Raw genomic sequence first — 24,572 nt, 5'->3', positions numbered from 1 at the left:
AAAGGAAACGCTTGTTTGTGCAAATTGATTTATTTATCACAATATTATTTACAAGCACTTACACATAAACTATATTCACTTTAGTTTCCTTTGTTATATAAAATAATTCACTATAACACTAACGTATGTGTGCAAAACACAAAACAAAAACAGTGTGTTTCAACTAAAACTAGTCAATAGAAAAATGAGTTGTTTGAAATGAATTTACACGAGAATTGAATTGATATTTACAAAGGTACAAAGTGTCCCCGTTGTCAAACTGCCACAACGTAAACATATTGAGCTGAAAAATGCATTGATATGTCAAGGACACACAAAATCGAAATTATGATGCGACTCGAAATGTTTTATTTATTATCACCTATACCCTAAATATTAGTTGACAATATGGCCGGCAATTTCTCTAAATACAATTTTATATAGTTTTTTTAAGTCGTATTGTTTGATTCTGAAACGGGGAAATATGAAACGACTCAGCTGAGTATAGTGTAGTTATATGTACATCAGAGAATGTCATTTTTTTGTTCACCTACCTACCTGGGGTTAGTTTTTGTTTGACATTTATTTCTTTCTTTTAACAATTTATACAACTACACTGAACGATATCCAAAATCACATAAGCTTTCAGCATATTTACAAAAGCAACGTCATAACAATTCTCCACTTCTAATCATCCAAAATGGCCGCCGGTGCGCAGGAACAAAAGTGTCTAGTAGGCGACGCTGCCCAAAAAACTGTCACACACGGATGACAATAGTGACATATGTCAAATTTTTGATAATATATTATATTGCAATCCGCTAATAATGAGGTTATGCCTTTAGTAATAATAATAACAATAATAATAATACGGGAAAAGTGGCCGAATAACAGTGATAATAATAATAATAAAGCAGTCGCTTTGGCCACCCCTTACCCCCCAAATTACGCTATGGAACTCCCCGACATCGTCGTAATGCACGTCTTTTCGCACGAATCCGTATTTTCCGAATTGGACCGAACGGCCTTAGGAGTCCCCGGCGTGTTCTGTTCGCACGCTTCTGTGTTGTTATTGGTGGAGGCCCGTCGTGACACCTCCCGCGCAGCGGTGCGCACGTCAAACACGCTACATTCGCTCTCTAGATCGCTGCCTTCCAGTTGCAAAACGTTCAACTGTAACATATAAAAAATTGGCCCGTTGTAAAACGTCCAACTGTAACAACACAATACAGTGGATTGCGGATTAGTTGGCTTTGAATTATCAATTTTTTTAACACCATCGGCTTACCTGCCGGGCGTTGAGGTACAGTTCGCTGGAATCGGAGCCACAGCTCGAACTTTCGGAGAGTTCGGTGGTGAACTTGCGCTGCGCCCTCGGGCTCGGTGGGGGCCGGCGGGTGCACACTTGCGCCTGGATGTGTTCGCAAACGCGCCGGAAACGCCGGATGTTTCCTGGAAGGCTTTTTCACAACTTGGGTTTGTTTAAATAGGGCGGAAACTTGCCTGATAAGAGAGTGAAAGTGATAGCGTAAAGGTGTTCTTTTGCATTGTCACCGACTTGCTTTGTTATTGTTGAAATATCGACTTGGAAACGGACATGGCGCTGGAACATGGCCGGACCGGTGGTTCCCCGCTTGTATTCCACGCGGAACGACATCGGACTCGACACGGAGTGGCTCAGCTCGGCTATCTAAGCACATACAAAAATTTTTTTTTCACTAACTTTAAATATCACCGAAATTGATAAAAATTGTCTTAAAAAACCGAAAACTATCGAAAAATGCAATAAAAAATACACCCCGCTATTTAAAATATGGAAACTAGTAGCGATTTCTGCTAAACCGGAAGTGGCCCCATCTTGAAAATATTTCCATTGGATTGGACGTGGTCAACTATGGCCGGGTACAAAATTTCAAATCTATATCATTACTACAAGTGGCAATACTTTAAAAGACGTGTTTAGGTGCCCCACCCTGTATACCCACCGAAACACTTGTCGCGATTTGTTGGCACTTACCGACAAAAATGCGTGAATCAGGTCGGCCTTGACCGTCGCCAGAGGCTTCCCTTTGACCAAAATCGTAAACGTTTCGTCCTTTTCGGTCGTCATCAGGCTCCCAAACCAGGATTTTTTCGTCAATTCGGGCGACGATTCCGGCGTTAAATGCACTTCCTCCGACGACGCTACAAACATATACACCGAAAAATGTAGTTAAATTTGAGCTGCGCTCACTCGTTTTGGCAAACATTGCGCGCGTTAAACAAAATATATTTTTTAACAAAGTTGTATCAAATTTAAACATTTTATTCGAAAATATGTGAAAATTTCATTAAAAAATGATACTATAAAAAAAAATAAGGAAAAAAAAAGCCTAATTCCCATACTTTGCAATTTCCGGCGGTGAAACCTTGGCGAGCCCAAAAAACTGTTCTTGATCGTGGTAAGCCTCGACCGCCAGTGGTGGCTCGTCGCTGTCGAATGTGGCGAACCGGGCGGAGTCATCGCTGTCAAAATCGACGGTGGCCCCACCCCTAAACTATCACTTTCGGGTGACGTCAGTACGGACGACGTCGCCGTGCCGCCACTGCTATTGGCCCGATGGTGCGTAGGCGTGGCCGGAGGCGGGGTCACAGTCACGTGGGTGTTGGACGAGCGGTGCGCGCGTTGCACCGGCGACGACATTCCGGCTGGAAACAACCAATCAATCGCCAATTACGTAAAACGGGGCGGAGTTACAGTGCGTATTGATGGGCGTGGTCGTACTATTGAACATAACAGGGCTGGACGAGCCGGACGATCTCGTCGGCGAGTGGATGCCCAGACTGCTGTGGGTGGAGCCTGTGGAGGGGCTCCGCCTCGCGTGGTGGCGCTTGTAGTGCGAGCGGCGGGGCGTTAAAGGCGAACCTTCGCTTATTTGTCCGAATTGGAGGCCGCTTTGGCCGTTGACACGACACGTGTCGATGCGCTTTTTCGGAGGGTCCGACGTTTCGGACACGCGCATCCTCAGGATTGATTCGGTGTCGTCTTCGTAGGCGGGACGACGGCGTTTGCGCTCGAGGAGGAGGAAATAGATGACTTTTTCGGTGTTGTGGCTGAAATTATAAGCGACGAGCTCGCGAGTGCCTTAATTTTTTTACTATATGTTTCGGTACACTTACTTTGGACTTAGTAGGTGTTGAATCAACTTCTCTTTCTCTTTGAAACAGCCCAGACTACAGATGGCTTGCAATACGTCAGGATCGACGGCCTCAATCGATGGTAAGACATGGGTTTGGACCACTTCCATCATGGGTAATTCGAGTTCAAGCTCGCCTTTACCACCGGCCGTCACCCATGGGTGTTTATTGATCTCAGAAAGCTATTAAAATATATATTATTTCGTTTACAGCACTCGCCACGCTCGTATTGTAAACATACATATTGACATTAAATGTTAGAAAATTATCTTTTTCTTTACAAAAACCGTGATATTAACCCCCTGACGCACTTAAAATTGATTTTCGAAAATATACAGGGTGTTTCCGAAATTAACTACAACACAAACTTATGTTTTTTTTAATGCAACGCCCTTAATTTTATTGCATTTGGTTGATTAATGCTCAATAATGGATTTGTCCAAATCGCTGAAACACCCTATATATTTACACCACGACCGGAGAGACTCACATGTCACTTAATTTTTGCTTTATTCAAGTCACTCGTTACAAAAAAATCACCCCCAACGCAATTTGCCGATTTCTTTACAGCACGACGCAATCGGAGTGCGTCAAACTATATACTTACCGTAAGTCTTTTTTCCGGATTGACTTCAATCATCCCCCTTAACAAACTTTGACAGTCGGGTGGTACAAAATGCGGTATATGAAACACCCCCCTTTTCACTTTCTCCAACAACTGTCTCAAATTATCATCATCGAAGGGCAAAGCCCCTACTAAAAGAGCGTACAAAATCACCCCACATGACCACACGTCTGCTTTCCTCCCATCGTACTTCTCCCCCCGTATAACTTCGGGACATGCATAATGGGGGGACCCACAACTTGTCTCCAACATGGACCCCATTGGTTGTAACGACGCCATGCCAAAATCGGCGATTTTTATGTTGTTTTTTTCGTCCAGGAGGAGATTTTCCGGCTTGAGGTCCCGATGGCTGCAAAAAATATAGCTCGGCTATCGCCTCAAATAGTGAAAAAAAAATATATAAAAAAAATAAAAAATTATACAGCTTGGCTATCGCCTCAAATAGTGAAAAAAAATATATATAAAAAAATAAAAAAATTATACAGCTCGGCTATCGCCTCACATAGTGAAAAAAAAATAAAAAATAAAAATTATACAGCTCGGCTATCGTCTCGCATTTTTTTGTCTTTCTGTTGATTTTACTCAAAAAAAAAACACTGCCCACGGCGCTTGGACTCACCAAATCGAGTGGCTGTGGCAGAAATCAAGGGCGGATATGATCTGGCGGAAAAATCTGCGAGCCTCCTTAGGTGTGAGTCTACCTTTTTTGACTAGATAATCGAAAAGTTCGCCGCCTGAGACGTGCTCTAAAACTAGGTACCTGGAATCGGGTTAAATAGCTGTGTTTTTTTTATTTCATTAACTTACAAATATTTCTTATTTTCGTAAACGTCAGTCAACCCCAAGACGTGGGGGTGGTCGATAAGCTTCATTATCGCTATTTCACGCTCTACCTAAATAAATCGATTCAATTATTATTTTTCAGATAAAGTATATTTTTTTCTACTCACTTTCATTAAGACGCTCTCACTGAGTTTCTCGCGATTGATTATTTTAATCGCGACCTTTTTTCCAGTCACGCAGTTTACTCCAAGTTTGACAAGACCTATAATACATATCACTTAGTACTGGAAATGTTTAACGCCCTCCGCTCGTCGGGCTCTAAAATTATTCCAACTTTTCAAATTATATTGCCCACACTTTTCGAATTTTAACAAATTTGACATTGAAACAAAATAATATAGAACATTTTCTGACTCCGAAAAAAATGATGAACCATAAGAAAATAAATAAAACTTTTTTTGTAAAATTTATCAACGATTTTTCTTCCAAGTTTGACAATCAGACCCTAAATTATACAATATCACATACTGAAAAAATTTAAGGCCCTCCGGTCGCGTCGGGCTCCAAAATCATACCAACATTTTAAAATATTTAAATATTTTAATATTTTTGTTCTGTGTAATTTTTTTCAAAGTAGCGCAAAATCAAAACATTTTATTAAAAAAAAGATTATGTAATTGCTAAACCTGGTTATTTTTTGTGAAAAAAAAATGAATTGAAGTAAAAAATGAAAAATATTTTTGTACCCGTTTGTCCCTTTCCGAGCGTCTTCTCCAGCCGGTAGGGCCCCACGTACTGGTGTATCTCCGGCGAAGGGTTCGTGTTTTCCTTCTGCATTTTGTCGGGTGACTGTCGTCGTCACTCACAGCCCTTTTTGCATGTCGTCAGCAGCACAACAGTTCGCACTTGATTCTCCCTAATTTCCAGCATGTCTTCGGCGCCACTTTGCACATAGCCCTAATCATTGATTTGGCGACAACACTTTTTTCCATTCATTTTGGAAAATACCAAACCAATCACAATTTAACCCTCATATCACACAACCACCAAAAATGACATTTTCTCCTCCACCTCGCTGCGATGGATGGACACGGACGATTTTCGAGGGGTGGGCAAAAATCAATATTTAAGTTAGAAAAGCAGACACGAGCGAAAATCCCCAACTTGGGGGAAAGCGCACGTGACGTCACACGCACAATTAGCTTTTCATTTTTTTCAACTTTTGTTACGAAATCATTGTCAACAGCGGAAAGCGCAAAAAAACGATTTTTTTAACGACCAGTTGCTTATTTCACGAGAATTTATATTTTTTTATTAATTAATCTATTGATTAATTATTACAACTTATTACAATTACAACTGTATTAGTATTTTTACATTTTCGAGTTTTTCAGTTAAAAAGTCAGTTTGTTTACAACATTTTTCTAAGGCAGACAGAAAACCCAAAGTTTGGTTAAAGATTTCATAAATTTTGCGGCGCGTTTTGTAAAATCTTGTCAAAAATAAGTCAAAAATTCATAAACTTCAATTGGCCTTACTAACTAAAAAAAAAAACTCATTTTCTTGCGTAATTTTGTTAAAAAAAAAAAACAAAAACTACGAAAAAATAACACTACTTTCGATTAATTGCAAGTTTTTTGGCAATAAATTATTATCATTGTAATAGTTTTTTCTTAATATTTTTCCTAAGTTTCGCTAAACAATTGCAATTTTTGACCTAAATTTGCGTCTTTAGCCAAAAATTTCACAATTTTAAGATAACTCAGTGATTTTTTTTTCGATACGTCTTAGCCAGATAATCACATTTCTGCTTAAAAAACGTGATGAAACGCTCGAAAAAGGCGACATAATGGAAATTTTGACCAAATTTACGAAATTTTCGCGAAAAAAATTGAGTGTTAAGCTTAAACTACAAAAAAAAAATGCAAAAAATCCACCATTTGTAATCTAATTTAGTGATTTTAGTTTTGAAAAATTTCTCTAGATAATTGTATGTCTGGCTAAAAAAACTTGAAGAAAAACTATTTTCACAAATTGTCCAAATAAAAAAAATACATTTAATTAATGAAATAATTTGCGTAATTTTAATAAATTAATAATAACTACACTTTACTTCTCTTTTTATGCAATAAAAATCCCCAACAATTCATATTTTCCGTAAAAAAAAGTGGGTGCCGACCGGGTTCGAACTCCGGACCCCAGCCTCACAAGCGCAAGATATTAATCATTAATTTAGAATACGCAAAAATTGATAAAAATTGGCGATAAAAAATCGTACATCCGTTGTTTTTTGTAGCCTTTTTGGAAATAAATGATTATTTTGCTTAGTTTTCACTAAATAATTGCCAAATCATGTAATTTTCGCAAAATCTGGCAAAATTAAAAATAGCAAAAAAATTCACAATACTTAGGTGGTTTAGTATTTTTTCGCGAAAAAAAAAAAATTAGTGTTAAGCTTAAACTTCAAAAAAATTGCAAAAATTCCACCATTTTCGATCTAATTTAGCGATTTTTTGGTTTAGTTCTGAAAAACTTTGCAAGATAATTGCATTTCTGATTAAAAACAAACGTTGAAAAGACCATTCTAAATTTAGTTTGTCCAACTTGAAAAAAAAATTTAGAACTGCATAACCCAATAATCATTAGCAAAAAAATAAAACCTGGAATTTAACTGAATCCGTTATGTTAATTAAATAATTTACTTACTTTCAATAAATTAATAATAACCACCCTTTAATTCTCTTTTTAAGCAAAAAAACTCCCCAACAATTCATATTTTCCGTAAAAAAAAGTGGGTGCCGACCGGGTTCGAACCCCGGACCCCAACCTCCCAAGCGCAAAATATTAATCATTAATTTAGAATACTTAAAAATTTATAAAAATTGGCGACAAAAATCGTACATCCATTGTTTTTTGTATCCTTTTTAGCAATAAATTGTCATTATTTTGCTTAATTTTTCATAAATTTTCGCTACATAATTGCGAAATCATGTAATTTTCCCAAAGTCTGGCAAATAATGAGTTAAAAATGGCAAAAAATCCACAATCCTCAGGTAGTTTAATTTTTTTTTGTATTTATTCGGGAAAAAATTGAGTGTTAAGCTTAAAGTACAAAAAAAATGCAAAAATTCCACCATTTTCGATTTGATTTAGGGATTTTTGGTTTAGTCCTGAAAAACTTTGCAAGATAATTGCATTTCTGATTAAAAACAAACGTTGAAAAGACCATTCTAAATTTAGTTTGTCCAACTTGAAAAAAAAATTTAGAACTGCATAACCCAATAATCATTAGCAAAAAAATAAAACCTGGAATTTAACTGAATCCGTTATGTTAATTAAATAATTTACTTACTTTCAATAAATTAATAATAACCACCCTTTAATTCTCTTTTTAAGCAAAAAAACTCCCCAACAATTCATATTTTCCGTAAAAAAAAGTGGGTGCCGACCGGGTTCGAACCCCGGACCCCAACCTCCCAAGCGCAAAATATTAATCATTAATTTAGAATACTTAAAAATTTATAAAAATTGGCGACAAAAATCGTACATCCATTGTTTTTTGTATCCTTTTTAGCAATAAATTGTCATTATTTTGCTTAATTTTTCATAAATTTTCGCTACATAATTGCGAAATCATGTAATTTTCCCAAAGTCTGGCAAATAATGAGTTAAAAATGGCAAAAAATCCACAATCCTCAGGTAGTTTATATTTTTTTTTGTATTTATTCGGGAAAAAATTGAGTGTTAAGCTTAAAGTACAAAAAAAAAATGCAAAAATTCCACCATTTTCGATTTGATTTAGGGATTTTTTGGTTTAGTCTTGAAAAACTTGGCCAGATAATTGTATTTCTGATTAAAAACAAGTTGAAGAGACCATTCTAAATTTAATTTGCCCAACTTGAAAAAAAAACATTTAGACTTTCATGACCCAATAATCATTAGCAAAAATTAAATTAAAAAATTAAATAATTTGCTTAGTTTCAAGAAATTAATAATAACCACCCTTTAATTCTCTTTTTAAGCAATAAAACTCCCAAACAATTCATATTTTCCGTAAAAAAAAGTGGGTGCCGACCGGGTTCGAACCCCGGACCCCAACCTCCCAAGCACAAAACATTAATCATTAATTAAGAACACGCAAAAATTGATAAAAATTGGCGACAAAAAATCGTACATCCGTTGTTTATGCCTTTTTGGCAATAAATTATTATTATTTTGCTTAGTTTTCGCTAAATAATTGCGAAATCATGTAATTTTCGCAAAGTCTGGCAAATACTGAGCTAAAGTAGCCAAAAATCCAGAATCCTTAGGTAGTTTATTATTTTTTCGCGAAAAAAAAAATTTGGTGTTAAGCTTACACTATAAAAAAATGCAAAAAGTCCACTATTTTCGATCTAATTTAGCGATTTTTAGGTATAGTTTTGAAAAAAAATATAATGTAAAGAAAAAAATTTTATTTGAAGTATTTAATAGCCAACGCTGATTTGCAAGCACCCGTTAGTTGTGAAGAACACTTTTAGCAAACCCACCCTGTATGTATTGTATTTAAAGTTGTAAAAAAAAAACAGAAAAATTACTTAATATCTGTTTATTAAATATAATTCGTTTACAATCAATAAATTATTAATAATAAGTGCAGTTAACGGCAAAACTAGTCGCACAAGCGACTGTTTTTAAAATTTCGTGTGTGTGTCATTATTTGTGGCCCGAGTGTACAATCAAAACAAAAAATAATCAAAAATTTATCTCCTCAATTACCTGTTTTCCCAAATAATTACTCCGTTATTTACCCTCAAATTTATCAAAAAATAATTACATCAAGTGTCCAGTCGACCTCCAGCTATGACACCTCACGCTTTAATTTCCTCCGATTTCCACGACGTTATCAAACCCTTAATCAATTTAACAAAAATATTCGGTTTCCTCCCAGTCTGCTCGAGCCAAAAGGGCCAAAAAACCTGCCTCAACCTCTCGATTAACTACTGCATTTGTGGCTACATTTTTAGCGCAATTCTGTTCTCCTTATCCATCCTTGGATTAACCGAAGACTTGAACTCCGCCCCAATCCGAATGAAAAACCCCATCGTGAAATACATAATCCTCATCGACCTTGGCGAGGTCGCGGTCACAGTTTTAGCCGGAATTCTAACAACCCCTTTCAAACTCCCCTACTTTTGGAAAATGTTGACCGGATTCGGAAAAATCGAGCAAGTGCTGCCGCCCCACCACGCCCCAGAGGAGAAAAAGCGAAGTTTTTGGGCTGTCACGATTTTTCTGGTTTTGGCCGCAAGTGTGATTTTTTTCGATGTGGTGGTGTGGGGCTTGAGTGCGTCCGATTTGGGCGTTTTTTTCAAACGCTTTTTGCCCGTGTATGTGTCGTATTTGCTCATTTTTGTGCAACAAATTCCGTTTTGTTTTTTCGTGCGTGTTATTCGCCTCAAAATTGAGGATTTGAATGGGGCGTTCAGGGCCGGACTGGAGCGGGTACAAAATGGGGAAAATCAGTGGATTTCGGTCATGAAGGTTAACAAGCAACCCAAGGTTATACAGGGTGAGTCATTGGTATGGGCGTGCTGCACTGTCAAAGATATCGAAATTGGACTGCAAATGGGAAGTCAAAGTGTACGTCTTAAAATTATTTCCTATAGTGGAAAATTTTATTCAATAAAAAAATTCATAACTCGAAAACTAAAAGTCGTAGAACAATGCGGTTTATTCCATTGAATTCAGCGGCTTTTTTTCTGTATTATACCAACTTCTAACGAGATCTAAAGTTTTAAAATTTTTTGCAAAAAATTAAGATAGGTATTTCTAATAGTGGAAAATTTTATTCAATAAAAAAATTCATAACTCGAAAACTAAAAGTCGTAGAGCAATGCGGTTTATTCCATTGAATTCAGCGGCTCATTTTCTATATTATAACAACTTTTCACGAGATTTAAAATTTTCAAATTTTTTGCTCAAATTTCCTGAGTAATAAATTTGTGCCTACACCTTACCTTCAAAGTGATGAAAAAAAAATTTTTTTTAAATTCACTCCACCAAATTTTTATGGACTTCTTTATGTCTTAACAACCCACAAAAGTTGTTTTTAGTCCACAAAAAGTCCATATGTTCAATTTTTAGATGTTTGATTTTTTCAATTTTCGTCGCAGTTTTGGTCGATTTTGGGTACCCGGAACTTTTGTCGAGCAATAGCTCCGGAACTATTAGAGATAACCCCATGAAGTGTATTATCGTTGGAAAGCTCTTTAAATTATCTATCTTTTTCAAAAAAAAATAGTGTTCTCCGACTAATAGTTTTCGAGCAAATTGGAGAAAAATGCAAAAATTGGTAAAATTTTAAAAAATTCATAACTAAAAAACTATTCGGAATTTGGCAATTTTCTCGATGCCAATCGATTCCCCGGATCATTTTGCATAGGTCAGGATCAAAACAGTTCCACTTTTTCGAATAGTTTAGGCGTAAATGAGAAAATAAATAAAATAAAAAACAGTTAACATCAATTTTTAAAATGTCTCAAAATCAAATAAAACCGACTCTATCTTATAGATTTTAATGTGCTCTTTCCGATCTAAAAAAGCGTTTTCTCCTAGCTCTTTTAGTTTGGCCGTAATCGGCGTTTGAAAATTGAAAATTTTTTGCGAGATATCGCCTTGAGTCCTATGCTATTTTGTAGAGCTTTTTATTCCGGTTGTCCTCGATTTTTCCGTTTTTCGATAACTCTAATAGTTTCGCCGTAATTGGCGGTTGAAAATTGAAAAAAAGTGAAAATGGAAACCTTTTTTTGCGTTTTTCTCGGAAACTGTAAGACTTAGAGCAACGAACAAAAAACCATCTGATAGCGCTTAATTTTATCTATTTTTTCGACTAAACCCGGAGCCGCTCCGGGCAACGGTTCCGGCTACAGAGGCGATCAAAGTTTTTCACTAAAAAAATTCATTAAAAAAAAACTAAAAGTCGTAGAGCAATGCGGTTTGTTCGGTTGAATTCTACGGCTCATTTTACATATTATATCAATTTTTCACAAGAATTAAAAATTTTTGCCTAAATTTAAGATAGTCATTTGTCATAGTGGAAAATTTTATTCAATAAAAAAATTCATAACTAAAAAACTAAAAGTCGTAGAGCAATGTGGTTTATTCCATTGAATTCTACGGCTCATGTTACGTATTACACTGTCTTTCTGGTAATAGTAGCTGACGCTAGAACTTTTTAAAAAATTATTTTAAATTGAAAAATGGTGGATGCGCCGGGTTATTTATGAAAATTTCATAACTCGAAAAGTAAAAGTCGTAGAGCAATGCGGTTTGTTCCATTGGATTCAGCGGCTTTTTTTCTGTATTATACCAACATTTAACGAGATTTAAAAGTGCCCACTTAAATATGTACAAATATACAGGGGGTGCCACTTAAAAAAATTAAAGGCTGCACTGTAAAAATAAGACAAAATAATTTTAGAACGTGCACTTTCTTTGACAGTGTAAGTGCAATCGAGCACGCGCTTATCAATGCCTCACCCTGTATAGGCAAAAGTGCGTTGAGTTACGAACGCTTGAACGAGTTTATGAGGCTGGTTGAGGAGATTGAGGACGTGATTGAGGCAATTAATGGGTTTTATGGCGTTCACACTTTGGTAAAAAAACCGACAAAATCGGCACAAATTATTCAGTTTTTTTTTCTAGTTGATTTTATTCAGCTGTCTTTTGCATTTAGTGGTCACTCCGTATTACCTGTTAATTGAGGTGTGTAACGCTGGGTATCTGCCTTTTATTCTGCTTCAAGTTGCTTGGATTGTGCTGCATTTGATTCGTTTGATGGTAATTGTGGAAACTTGCCAACGGTGTATAGACGAAGTAAATTGTTTTCTTCAAATACTTGATACAATTTTGTGATCGAAATTTTAGTATCAAGTCACCACAAATCTGGTTTTGAAATTATTGACAAGTCCTCTACTTCCGGACATTAAGGAACAAGTCGAAATTTTGGCTGTGCAAGTTTCGAACAAAAAAATTAAGTTTTCATCGTTTGGTATGTTGAAGATTAGTCGGTCTCTGTTAACTTCTGTAATTATTAAGTGTTTTGTTTGGCATTCTCAAAAAAAAATTTTTTTCTAGTTTGGAGGTGCCCTGACGACGTTTTTAGTCATTTTGTTTCAGTATGGTGGTATTCATGGGAATGTTTACTAAATAGTGCTACCAAACACCAAATAATAAATAATTTACATGATGTTTATTTAAGAGAGCACGTATAAAAACACATTAGAATACCGGGTGATTCTTTTAAGGCCTACATTAGAAACTTCAACTTCTAATATAGCTAGAGCTTAAATTTTTTTTTAAATTCCGAGTTTAACTAATTTTTTTTTCAAAATAGCTGAGCCTCCGAAACTACGAGAGTCAAGTTAAGTAAAATTTATTAAGTTGTTGGTACTTATCTGTCATAGTTTTTGAGATGTCAATTTTTTTGTTAAAATTTTCACCGTTTCGATAAGTGAATAATTTTTTTTGCATTCGATAATCGAAGTTTTAAAGAGTCTTCTAGAATTTTCAAAACTGTCAACTGTCAAAATTCATGGCTAGTATGATTTTTTCAAAATGGTAATCAACAAACTGCTGTAACTCAGTTTTTTCAAATGGAATGACCCTATTTTGTTAACGGCATTCGAAAAAACAATAATATTTATGGTAATTTTAATCAAGACGTCCTGTACTTATCTCTTACAGTTTTTTAAAAAAATCACAAAAAACAAACAATCAAGTAGACCTTGCAAAATGGTGAACAATTGTCAAACTTCAACATTTTATTTAGTTTTTAGCTGGTTCTTGAGTGAAAATCGGGAACAAATCTCACGTTTCTTTTAAAAATGGCACAATTTTGTCGTATTTTTCCAAAGTTTACTTGATTAAAAATGAAATAATGAGCTAAAATTCAAAAACTGTAAGAGATGTTAATAAAAGTCTGCATAAAAATTGCTGTTCTTTTGATTGCCATTGAAAAAACAAGGTTATTCCATTTAAAAAAACTGTTACAATAATTTTCAAAATATCATAGTAGCCATGCAATTTGACAGTTGACAATCGTAAGGATTCTAGAAGACCCTTCAAGTCTTTGGTTACCAAATGCAAAAAAAATATTCACTTACTGTAAAGAGTTTAAGGGCTAATAATTTGTAAATGAAAATTTTAACAAAAAAATGACATACTTCAAAAAATATGACAGATAAGTATTAACAGTTAAGGTTTAAAATTTAAAAACTCTACCCATATTTGAAGTAAAAAATTTGTAATGTAGACCCTAAAAGAATCACCCTGTATACCTTGTTTGTTTCTTTCTATTGGGAATTTTTTCTACCCTCAAAATGTAGCATTTCAAAAAAATAAAATCCAACAGTTCAGGGATTTTTTTGAAAAATGATTCAATAAAAATATGAATTTTGTGCCTTACTTTTGATTCAGTGATTATTATTTTTATTTATTGATTATTATTTTTCTTTCTTATACTGTTTTGTAATTATTTGGTAATTTCTATTATTTCGTTGTATTATTTTTTTATTGTATTTGTCCTGTTATTGGAGTTTTATAATTCTGTTGGACAATAAAGCATTTATTTATTTATGGACTTACCCTGTATAACAAGTAGGCTCATCTTGTAGATTATTTTTTTAATTGAAACCAATAATTACCTTTTTATAATTTAGAAATTATTTATTTGGCATTTTATACAAATAAAGTGTATTGTTTTTAATAAATGTTGTAAACTGCTTTAACGATGTCTTATTTTTTTTTTATAATACGTAACAAGTAATCTGTTAGTGCAGTAACTTTTAAAAAAAAATAACAATTACTAAATTGTTTGGAGTAAAACGTCTGGAAACAAAAATTACCAAGACATTTATTTAAATAAACTTGTGACTTTTGGTGCAATTTAATCAGAAAAATATTTCTTTAATATAAAAAAATTACAACTACTATTTTCTCATCCTTTAAGTCTACTTTAATGGCGATAATGATAAAAAATGTCCAAATGCCGTACCCACAATTACCGCTTCTGAATATTTAATAATAATAATTTGTTTCGATCTAACAAAGCCAAACTCCAAAATATTCCTTCAAAAATTTATTGCAGGAAATAAATAAAACACAATAACCATGTAACGTCCTACATCTTTTCTTAGAATCAATAGTAATTACAACAAATACGCCTTATAATGCGATGATGTACAGTTGACAACGTTACAAATAAAAAAAATGACTTTGAAACCTAGATGGAAATAATGAAATTAAGCAGTAGACTCGGCTAACTTCTCTGCTTTCTGTACGACCTCTTCAATGGGCCCGACCATATAGAACGCAACTTCGGGCAAATGGTCGTACTCCCCTCCTAGAATCTTCTGGAATCCTTTGATGGTCTCCTGCAACGGCACCAACTTGCCAGCATGTCCGGTGAAAACTTCAGCGACTTGGAACGGCTGCGACAGGAAACGCTGGATCTTCCTGGCACGTGCCACCGTCAACTTGTCGTCTTCAGACAGCTCGTCCATGCCCAAGATGGCAATAATATCCTGGAGCGATTTATAATCCTGGAGGATTTTCTGGACGCCACGGGCCACATTGTAGTGCTCCTGCCCGATGATGTTGGGGTCCATAATACGCGAGGTGGAATCCAGGGGATCCACGGCCGGGTAAATGCCCAATTCGGCAATAGCACGGGACAGGACAGTTGTGGCGTCCAAGTGGGCGAATGTTGTCGCAGGGGCGGGGTCAGTTAAATCGTCAGCGGGCACGTAAATGGCCTGGACTGACGTGATTGAGCCCTTTTTCGTGGTGGTAATTCGTTCCTGCATGCTACCCATGTCAGTGGCTAAAGTCGGCTGGTAGCCCACAGCAGAGGGGATACGACCCAACAGAGCTGATACTTCAGAACCAGCTTGGGTGAACCTTTAAGAAATATTTTTTTCCACCAACTGTCATTGATCTAGGACTGGGAGACGAAACGAGGTACAAAAAAATATAGAAAGCTGATTAAAATTTTCACGACAAACATGAGAAAAAATTATGTATTTAAAATTTGGGCTAAAAAAGTTAATTTTAATTTTTTTAATGAAAAAATTCTCTACGACTTTGTTCCTTTGTATCTTGTAATCGTATTCGTAGCGTTTGGAAAGATATGCAATTTTTTATACTGTTTTCGATAGTGTTTGCATTATATATAAAATAAATAAAAAATAAAAATAAAATAACAATAAATTAACTTTAAACATTTATGAAATATTTAATAATTATATTTTTGGAATACTCCTGATTCAAGGCTTGTCTGACTGTAAAATAAGATCTTTATTTACTTAGTATTATGTATACGATTGATTGTTCAAATTTAACCACCTGTTTGATAGAACGTGGAATTTTTAAAAATTGTGTTCTGTGTACTAAAGAATCACCTTTGATTCAAATAGAAATTAATTTCACTTTGCTTATTGGAACATAATAACGGAAATCTTTATTCTTATCAAAAGGTTATTTAATGTATCCATAGGATGTTTTTTGTACCAACTTTTATTGGCAAATTGGAATCAGTTACAAGTAACTAGAGCTAGAACAGTAATAAATTCTCCTAAAACAGACCTAAAAATCACTAAATTAAATTAAAATTTATTCTAGTTTTGCCTTTTTTTGTCACGTTTTTGGGCAAAAAACGTGAACTTTTGTCACAACAGATCAAAAAGTCAAAAAATAAGTATTATTGTTTAAGGTAAAAACTAATTTAATAAAAAACTAAAACCTATAGAGACTGATTTATTTGCAAGAACTCATGAAAACAACCTGAAAATCGACAAAATTGACACTAAACCAGAGATAAATTAAATTAAATCAAATGCAAAGAATTGCTTTATTTTTGATTATTTTTAGCAAAAAACTCAGTGAATTCGAAACGTTTTCTCAAAAAATTATGTTCAAATTGCAAATTTCCCTGAAAAAAAAAGAAAAAAATCAATAATTAAGTTTTTAAAAGTTCTCTACCTTTAGTTCTTGTTCTGAATGAAATCAGTATTTAGACTTTAAGTCTTACGTTTACAATTTGGCGCATTATTTTATTATTTCTGTCGCTTTTAAACGTCTGCGTCTTTACGTTTACGTCTATATGCTCTTACAATCCTTTATTTAGTTTCTTTACGTCGTATTTTACATTTTTGTATTTTTTTTTCATAGAAAAATTGTTTGACCTGATCCGGGTTCGAACCCCCGACTCCCCGCTTTAAAAGTGGCGCTTTAACCACTGGGCCACGAGGCCCTAGCGCCTCACCGCCCTTAACACATATTTTAATACAATTTTTTTCCGTAGGCGAAAAAAAATTGTTTTTTAATAAACTATTTCGAAAAGTTTCGCTAATTCGAACTTATTTCAGCCAACTTACTTCGTTTTGAACCTAAAAGTCAATTATTTTGTAAAATCCCGTCACTCTTAAAAATCACAAAAAAAAATAAAACTTATGTTACATTGCCTGTTTCACTTGTTTTTCAAGAATAAGCAGAAAAATACCGAAGTTTTGATTATGCAAAAAATTTAGAAACTTAAAATGTTCCAAGAATCAATTGGTGTCAAGCAAGTTTTTAAGATATCGACGAATATATGCTTCGTATTTATTTAATTTTTTAGCTTATTGTATTCGTTTTTAACCAAGAAATTAACTGTACATTGTACAAAAAAAATTGGTCAAAATTGTTAAATTTAATTCCAAGATTTTCATTTGTTTCTCAATATTTTTCTGTTCGGAGCGTTTTGTAAAATATGGGACAAAGTTTAAATTTTTTAAACATAATTTACGATATAATTTTTGCATTATTTTCAGCTCCCACCATTGAGAATTTAATACTCTTATCTGCCTGCATTTTTCTTTCTTTAATCGTTATTTTTTCAACTTAGACGGTATTTTTTTATTTGTACGTCGTTTCGCCCCCAACTTATAGTAATACGTAATCCTTTCTTCGTAAGTTTTTGCGATCGGCTTTAATTCTGTTTTTTTTTAATATTATTGGTCCCGACATAAATCTGATAAAACGTTCCATTCGTAAATAGTCTTCGCTTTCCGGCAAAGTAAAAGAAAATAATTTGATCTTCGAAAATTTTTCGACGTTTCTTAAACGTAAAATCCAATACAGCCCTACGTCCCATTTCGTAAAAATCTTCGCGACGACTCGAAAAAAAATCTTCTAGAACAAACTTGTCCCGAGCATTTTTTCAACAAACGCGAAATTTTTCCACACAAACACTCAACACTGACACGTTTCAACAAAAAAGGGAGATAACAAAAAAATACGTATACGTTTTTTTTTTTTGGGTAAATCGACTTACCTGAAAATATTATCAATAAACAACAGCACATCTTGTCCTTCTTGATCCCTGAAATATTCAGCGACTGTCAATCCGGTCAAAGCCACCCTAGCTCTGGCGCCTGGTGGTTCGTTCATTTGTCCATACACCAACGCTACCTTCGATGTCTTATCCTTCAAGGAAATAACACCAGACTCGATCATTTCATGGTACAAATCATTCCCTTCTCTGGTCCTCTCCCCAACTCCGGCAAACACGGAATACCCACCATGTGCCTTAGCCACATTATTGATCAACTCCATAATCAGCACAGTCTTCCCGACTCCAGCGCCTCCAAAAAGCCCAATTTTCCCGCCCTTGGCATACGGTGCCAACAAATCAACAACTTTAATCCCAGTGACGAGAATCTCTTGCTCGACACTCATTTCAACGAATTCGGGAGCTTCAGCATGAATGGGTGCAAGTTTATCGGTTGGTACTGGACCTCTTTCGTCAATGGGTTCACCAATGACGTTTATAATGCGGCCAAGGGTTTCAGCGCCGACTGGGATACGGATGGGATAGCCGGTATCGCTGACGGCTTGTCCACGTACGAGACCTTCGGTACCGTCCATGGCGATGGTACGGACGGTGTTTTCACCCAAATGTTGGGCGACTTCCAGGACAAGACGTGGGGAACGGTTTTGGACTTCAAGGGCGTTAAGGATTGGGGGAAGGTTGTCGTCGAATTGGACGTCGACGACGGCACCGATTACGGCAACCACTTTACCGTTGGGTTTGCCGGAGGCGGCGGCCTTGGCAGCCAAACCACGTTCTGGAAAAAAAATTAACGATCGAATTTTGCACAAAGACAACTGGAAATTGTGTATTTTAAGACGTTCTATTGTCTGATAAAAACGAGTGTAATATAAAAAAATTTCTGCTTTCTGTTTTTGTTTAGTTAAACTTATCAAAACCTGGTTAAATTATTTCCTCTTTGTTTTGTTTTTTTATGAAATCTTCACGTAAACATTCAGCGAACCTACATATAATAAATAAATCGAAGCATTATGAAAATAAAAACAAAATATATAAATAATTATAAACAAAATATATAAATATTATAAAATTAATATTGTAACAAAAACTAATCATTAAAAATAATAAAATTTTGGATCAACTGCGATAAATTTATCGATAGTTTGGTTTATTCAATCGATAACAATGAAAACATATCAGCCAAAATTTTCTATAACGTCTAAATTTTAAATTAAAAAAGTAAAATAGTAGTACTCCTTAAGACTGTTTAATTAATTATTACTTAACAAAGTAGGTAAATATTTCCATAAAATCAAATTATTAACAGAAAACAAAAGAAATATAAACAAAAAAATTGAAAAGCGCAGTCTGTTTACAATTATATTGTACGTTTACGTTCTTTTCTCGTATTTGTTTAATAATCGAGTTAATTAAGGAGTATTCACACTTTAAGTCTTACGTTTACAATTTGGCGCATTATTTTCTTATTTCTGCCGCTTTTAAACATCTGCGTCTTTACGTTTACGTCTATATGCTCTTACAATCCTTTAATTAGTTTGTTTACGTCATATTTTATATATTTGTACTTTTTTTTCATAGAAAAATTGTTTGACCTGATCCGGGTTCGAACCCCCGACCCCTCGCTTTATAAGTGGCGCTTTTACCACTGGGCCACGAGGCCCTAGCGACTCGCTGTCTTTAGCATATATTTTAATACAATTTTTTTTCGTAGACGAAAAAAACTTGTTTTTTAATAAACTATTTCGAAAAGTTTCGCTAATTTCATCTTATTTCAGCAAATTTACTTTGTTTTGAACCTAAGAGTCGTTTATTTTGTAAAATTTTGTCACTCTTAAAAATTACAAAAATTAAATAAAATTTATGTTACATTGCCTGTTTCACTTGTTTTTCAAGAATAAGCAGAAAAATAAAATTTTGATTATGCAAAAAATTCAGGAACTTAAAATGTTCCGAGAAATAAATTGGTGGCAAGCAAACTACAATCTTTCGAAATTTTTAAGATATCGACGAATATTTGCTTTGTATTTGACATTTATTGACAGAGCGGCACATTTTTTTTACATGTAAACCACTTTCAAAGTTAACTAGATGAAAATCATTAAAAAATACACTATATAAATTACATTAACTATTATTTTTTTAAGTGCTTGAATAATTTAAACAGTTCACACGGAAAAAAATTAACAAAAAAATTCTTTTAATTTTTTTTAATTATAAAAAAATTGTTTTGACTACAGATCAGTAATAAGCTATTAGTAATATTGTCGGCATTGACTTCAACTTTTTTAAAATATCCGTAACTCAAATATTACCTTCCAAAACCGAAGACAATCGAAGTGACATTTATCTCTAGATAAAAGCACTTTTGTATTAAATACTATCAGAGAATAAACTCATATCAGCATAGACCACCCTGTATTTTTATCTTGCTACTTTTTCTCATTTTTGTGGATTTTATAGGATTGCAGGTTTAAAAAGACAAGCGATAGGTGCTTTAAATATTTTTTATTGTATTAATTTTGTGCAACTTTTCGAAAAAAAAATTAATTTTGAAAAATGTACAATTTGAAATTGTGCGAAAAATGAGTACAATTTTTAAAGGTGAGTGTGTACATCAATGAGTATGAGAAGTTTCATAATTCTGATAACGTCAAGTGTTTTTCAGGTCTCGAAATGGCATGTGAATACAGTATGAACCAAAATACACCCCTAAACTCTAAAAAAAATATATTCCGCCTACTTGATTATTAAATTTATTAATAAAAACTCTCATACAACAGATAGAAACCAAAAAAGGGGGCTATTACACACCAAAAACAGCCCAGTGGGGGGTTAAAAGAAATTTAAAAAATCGTGTTATTTTAGTAGGAAATATTCAATTTTGAAAAATCCAAATTTGCAAAAATTAGCCCCAAGGTTAAACCTGGTTTAAAGGGCCAACTCCAATTTTGCAAAAACACGGCAGAAATAGCCTCTCATTACTAAATAAACTTGCCAAAAATTTTAGAAACGTCCCTAATTTTGCAAAATTTTCGTCAAGTGAGCTCGGCAAGATGGCGGCCCACCCCACATTATGTAATCGAAATCAAGGTGCAAAGAGCGCAATTTCTCGGTGCAAAAGCGCCCCAACTGGCCGACAAGCCGCCTCTGCACCCGATTCTCGCGCACTGTGCCCCAAATTGGGGCCACTTCGCCCCCAGAACCGCAGCCGGTCGATGGGCCAATGTGGGGCGAACTGGTCGGTTTAAAGCGAAATAAAAGCAACTTACGGGATCCATTGTACACGGAGACGACTTTCAGCGACTCACTTCCAAGTTTTTCGATGGTTTTTCCAGCCAAAAGGCTGGATCCAGCTCTTGCCACAGCACCCAACATCGTCTGGCTCGAATGGACCTCTGATTCGCAAAGTCGCCGCTAGGTTTAGCGCACTTCCGGCCGATTGCGCAGGCGCAGTAGCAAAAAAGCGGCGCCAAATTCAAACGTCGTTACGTAACGTCAGATAAATGTCAGGTTGGAAATAAAAGTCGGTGTAAAAGAAAATTGTTAAAATCTTTATTAAAGACAAAAGTTACGCAGATCAAAGAAACAGGTGGTTTTGGAACGCAATTATGTACAAATGTCAACGGAACGAACGGTTGGATAAAAAATAATAAGTTGCCACCATTCATTTTCATTTTGGCCAAACGTGAAACTTAACCCTTACATATAGAAAAATAGAATCGCCTTTTAAACGTCAAAGAAACAAACAAGATGGATAAAAACCAAAATAAAAACAAATACAGCCTATTGTAAATGTTTGAATCTGATTAGAGCCATTTTCCATTATTTGTATTTGATATGATCATCACCTCGTTCACATCCTGGTTTAAATAAATTACACGATTTATATCAACTAAAAATAACCCAAAAATGGCCTCAGCTCCATTTTAAATACTAACAGTACTTGGATGAAACGATCACATAGTAGGCGTTATTCTAACATCACGTGATTTAATACTTAAATAAGTGTGACAAGAAAACAAATTTTAGACCTTATTTCATACATTACTTGAAACAGTACAGTATTAGTATTTAAAATGATTAAAATTATAGACGAAGAGCTATCCTAATCTTAAAAATAAATTATATTCACTTCTTCTTGTTTTTATTAGTGCCTCCTCTAGGTGGCGTCACCGGCCTTCCGGCGTTCATGTTATACTGAAACTTCCGCTTGTCGGCCGGCTTCAGGATTTGAAAACTGCACATCAACGTTTCGTCCACTGACATCATCGCTCCCGCGTTATCAAACTCGCCTAAAAACAGCCAATCAAAAAAATAACCACAAAAAAACAATCAACTAACCGCAATAATTTGGGGCGCTAAAAAGCGTGACAAGTTGCCGTTTGGCGAAAAATTCGTACCCGTCCTCAACGACTTGATGGGCTCGACAAATCAGATCAAAGTCGTGTTTATGGAGGAATTTTCCCACAACTTCGGCGCCGAAAGTAAAACTAACACCACGATCATTTTCACCCCAGCCCATTTGATCTTTGTCAGGATCTGACCACAACAGGTCACAGAGAAGGCCTTGGTCGGGCACGTCTGTTGGTCGCATTATCCTTCGGATTTGTTCCATCGACTGGAGGTCGGGACTGAGGCCACCATGACAACAGAAAATCTTCTCGTCGACGATCGCCGCCACCGGCAAGCAGTTGAAGCAGTCGGTGAAGGTTTTCCATAACTTTATATTGTACCTTAAATTCAAAATTAAACAAAATATATCACAAACAACGCAAAAAACTTTATCTTATGTTTTTTATACAGGGCTATTCGCATTTATGTAAAAAAATTCGAACCCAAAAATGATTTGATGGAAACTCGACCGAATATTATAAAATTCCGTACAATAATTACGAAAATCGGATACTTCTACTCAGTTTTCGTCTTGTTTTTATGTTTTTTTTTGCTGTTCCAACACTAACTTTTCATTTACGGAGGTTATTTAATTAAATAATTTCTTAGTAAATGCTACTAAGTAGTAAAATGCTACTCTTTTAAAAATGATTAAATTTGACCCTTCGTGCCATTAAAAAAATCAAGTTAGCCTTGTATTTTCAAAATAAATGAGGATAACAATATGAAAAAGCTCTCAGATGATAGAATTTAAACACTTTTAATTTTTCCATACTTTTTAGCGACTGTACTTACCAAAGAAACTTGAAATAGCCAATTTATTCAATGACTAAAATGCGTATTTTTTTTTTAATAACCAAAAGGTTCTTTGGAATGGTAGTAGAAAAAAATAGTAATTTAATCTTTGATTATGCCAATTTTCAATAAAAAATTTAAACCAATAACGCTGTAAAACCATTTTACTTTTCTCCTTGTATTGATTATGAATAATTAAAAAAAAATCCTGATAGTGTGAATTTTCTTGAATATGCAAATTCCATCCAATTTGCATTATCGACAAATTGCAGGAAAATTCAGTCACGCATTAAACAATTTTTTCTGAACGGATTTCCAACAATGAGGAAAAAATGAGTGTTGTGTTTACATGATAAAAGCAAATTATTAGTCACGATAACAAGGATAAAGTCTTAAGGTGAATCAATGTAATTTATTGTGTTGCAATAAATTACCATTTCCGGCAAACAAAAAATGACGCCATAGCCACTTTGATCGAAAATACAAAAAATGTTTTTCACAATCTAGTCACCAAAAAAAAAAAACAAAACTTCGCCGCCCACTCACCTCCTTTTACATTCGTCGTAGAATCCGTATATGCGGTTGATTGAGGCGCACTCGTGGTTACCTCTAAGAAGGAAGAAATTCTCGGGATATTTTATTTTGTAGGCGAGCAAAAGACAGATGGTTTCCAATGATTGTTTCCCACGATCGACGTAATCGCCAAGGAATAGGTAATTCGACTCTGGGGGAAACCCCCCGTATTCGAACAGACGAAGGAGATCATAATATTGACCGTGGATATCACCTACACACACACAAAAAAAACTACAATTAGCTCTGTCATCGACTGTACACTGCGCTTTTAATTAGCCCGATCTAGTGACGTAATGTCATCAATTGAACTGTCATTTACATAATGAAAAAAACGGATAAATTTACACGCGAGTGCTAATGCGTTACCAGGGGCGCTACTCACCGCAAATCTTAAGTGGCGCCTCCAGTTCCAGTAAAATCGGCTGCGAGAGGAAAATCTCCCGGGACTTGAGGCACAGCCCCCGGATTTCGCTTTCGGTTAATTGTACATTTTTGCCAGGTCTTGCTCCGCGTACTGGAAAAAAGGGCAAATTTGAGCGTTTTTTGACACTTTACAAGGCGTTTACCGAGGACGCCATTAGAACTGTCAACAGAAATTGACCTTCGACAATTACCTTCCAATAGCCGAGCTATGATACTATCGATATTTAATTTGTCGGCTTCAGCCATTTGTTGCGACCTTTTGTGCTTAACTAGAGCGAATTCTACCACTTAAAACTACCGGATGGCTCGGATTTTTTTTGATCTTCGGAGAGCCTCAGTGAAATAAACACTACTTTTTCGCCTCGACTCGCGCGGAGGCTGAAGTTAGGCGCGCGCAGCGCTGCCAACCGCCGGCCAAACCCCCCAAAGGGCGACAATTCGCGGCGAAAA

At 35.1% G+C, this 24,572-nt stretch overlaps 4 protein-coding genes across 5 annotated transcripts; 1 reads left to right on the top strand and 3 right to left on the bottom strand.

The window, feature by feature from the left end:
• Window positions 1-354: 354 nt before the first annotated feature.
• Window positions 355-5,769, bottom strand: sff (sugar-free frosting). 2 transcript variants are annotated; one of them, XM_967284.5, is made up of 12 exons: window positions 5,311-5,760; window positions 4,732-4,826; window positions 4,589-4,674; window positions 4,401-4,541; window positions 3,764-4,130; window positions 3,139-3,338; window positions 2,717-3,072; window positions 2,365-2,667; window positions 1,997-2,163; window positions 1,483-1,669; window positions 1,268-1,431; window positions 355-1,152 (listed from the first exon to the last, which is right to left on the bottom strand). In XM_967284.5, the coding sequence occupies exons 1-12, from the start codon at window positions 5,399-5,401 to the stop codon at window positions 925-927; spliced, it is 2,385 nt and encodes a 794-aa protein (XP_972377.2). In that variant the 5' UTR covers window positions 5,402-5,760; the 3' UTR covers window positions 355-924. The 2 variants fall into 2 exon arrangements, with proteins under 2 accessions (XP_972377.2, XP_015836201.1); XM_015980715.2 differs by having other exon boundaries at window positions 963-1,192; window positions 5,311-5,769.
• Window positions 5,770-9,406: 3,637 nt separating this feature from the next.
• Window positions 9,407-12,754, top strand: LOC661155 (gustatory receptor candidate 20). Its single transcript, XM_064358206.1, has 5 exons — window positions 9,407-10,115; window positions 12,095-12,201; window positions 12,251-12,385; window positions 12,473-12,631; window positions 12,683-12,754. The coding sequence occupies exons 1-5, from the start codon at window positions 9,407-9,409 to the stop codon at window positions 12,752-12,754; spliced, it is 1,182 nt and encodes a 393-aa protein (XP_064214276.1).
• A 1,915-nt stretch (window positions 12,755-14,669) lies between these two features.
• On the bottom strand, window positions 14,670-21,323 carry ATPsynbeta (ATP synthase, beta subunit). Its single transcript, NM_001170890.1, has 3 exons — window positions 21,206-21,323; window positions 17,919-18,711; window positions 14,670-15,505 (listed from the first exon to the last, which is right to left on the bottom strand). The coding sequence occupies exons 1-3, from the start codon at window positions 21,309-21,311 to the stop codon at window positions 14,848-14,850; spliced, it is 1,557 nt and encodes a 518-aa protein (NP_001164361.1). The 5' UTR covers window positions 21,312-21,323; the 3' UTR covers window positions 14,670-14,847.
• Window positions 21,324-21,466: 143 nt separating this feature from the next.
• On the bottom strand, window positions 21,467-24,505 carry LOC100141788 (serine/threonine-protein phosphatase alpha-2 isoform). Its single transcript, XM_001813922.4, has 5 exons — window positions 24,314-24,505; window positions 24,082-24,213; window positions 23,670-23,910; window positions 22,278-22,669; window positions 21,467-22,228 (listed from the first exon to the last, which is right to left on the bottom strand). The coding sequence occupies exons 1-5, from the start codon at window positions 24,366-24,368 to the stop codon at window positions 22,065-22,067; spliced, it is 984 nt and encodes a 327-aa protein (XP_001813974.1). The 5' UTR covers window positions 24,369-24,505; the 3' UTR covers window positions 21,467-22,064.
• Window positions 24,506-24,572: the final 67 nt, after the last annotated feature.

The sequence above is a fragment of the Tribolium castaneum genome, chromosome 8 (genome assembly GCF_031307605.1).
Source record: "Tribolium castaneum strain GA2 chromosome 8, icTriCast1.1, whole genome shotgun sequence".
Taxonomy (NCBI): Eukaryota; Metazoa; Arthropoda; class Insecta; order Coleoptera; family Tenebrionidae; genus Tribolium; species Tribolium castaneum.
Note: the sequence above shows the minus strand (reverse complement) of the source record. Positions and strands in the feature narration are given on the sequence as shown.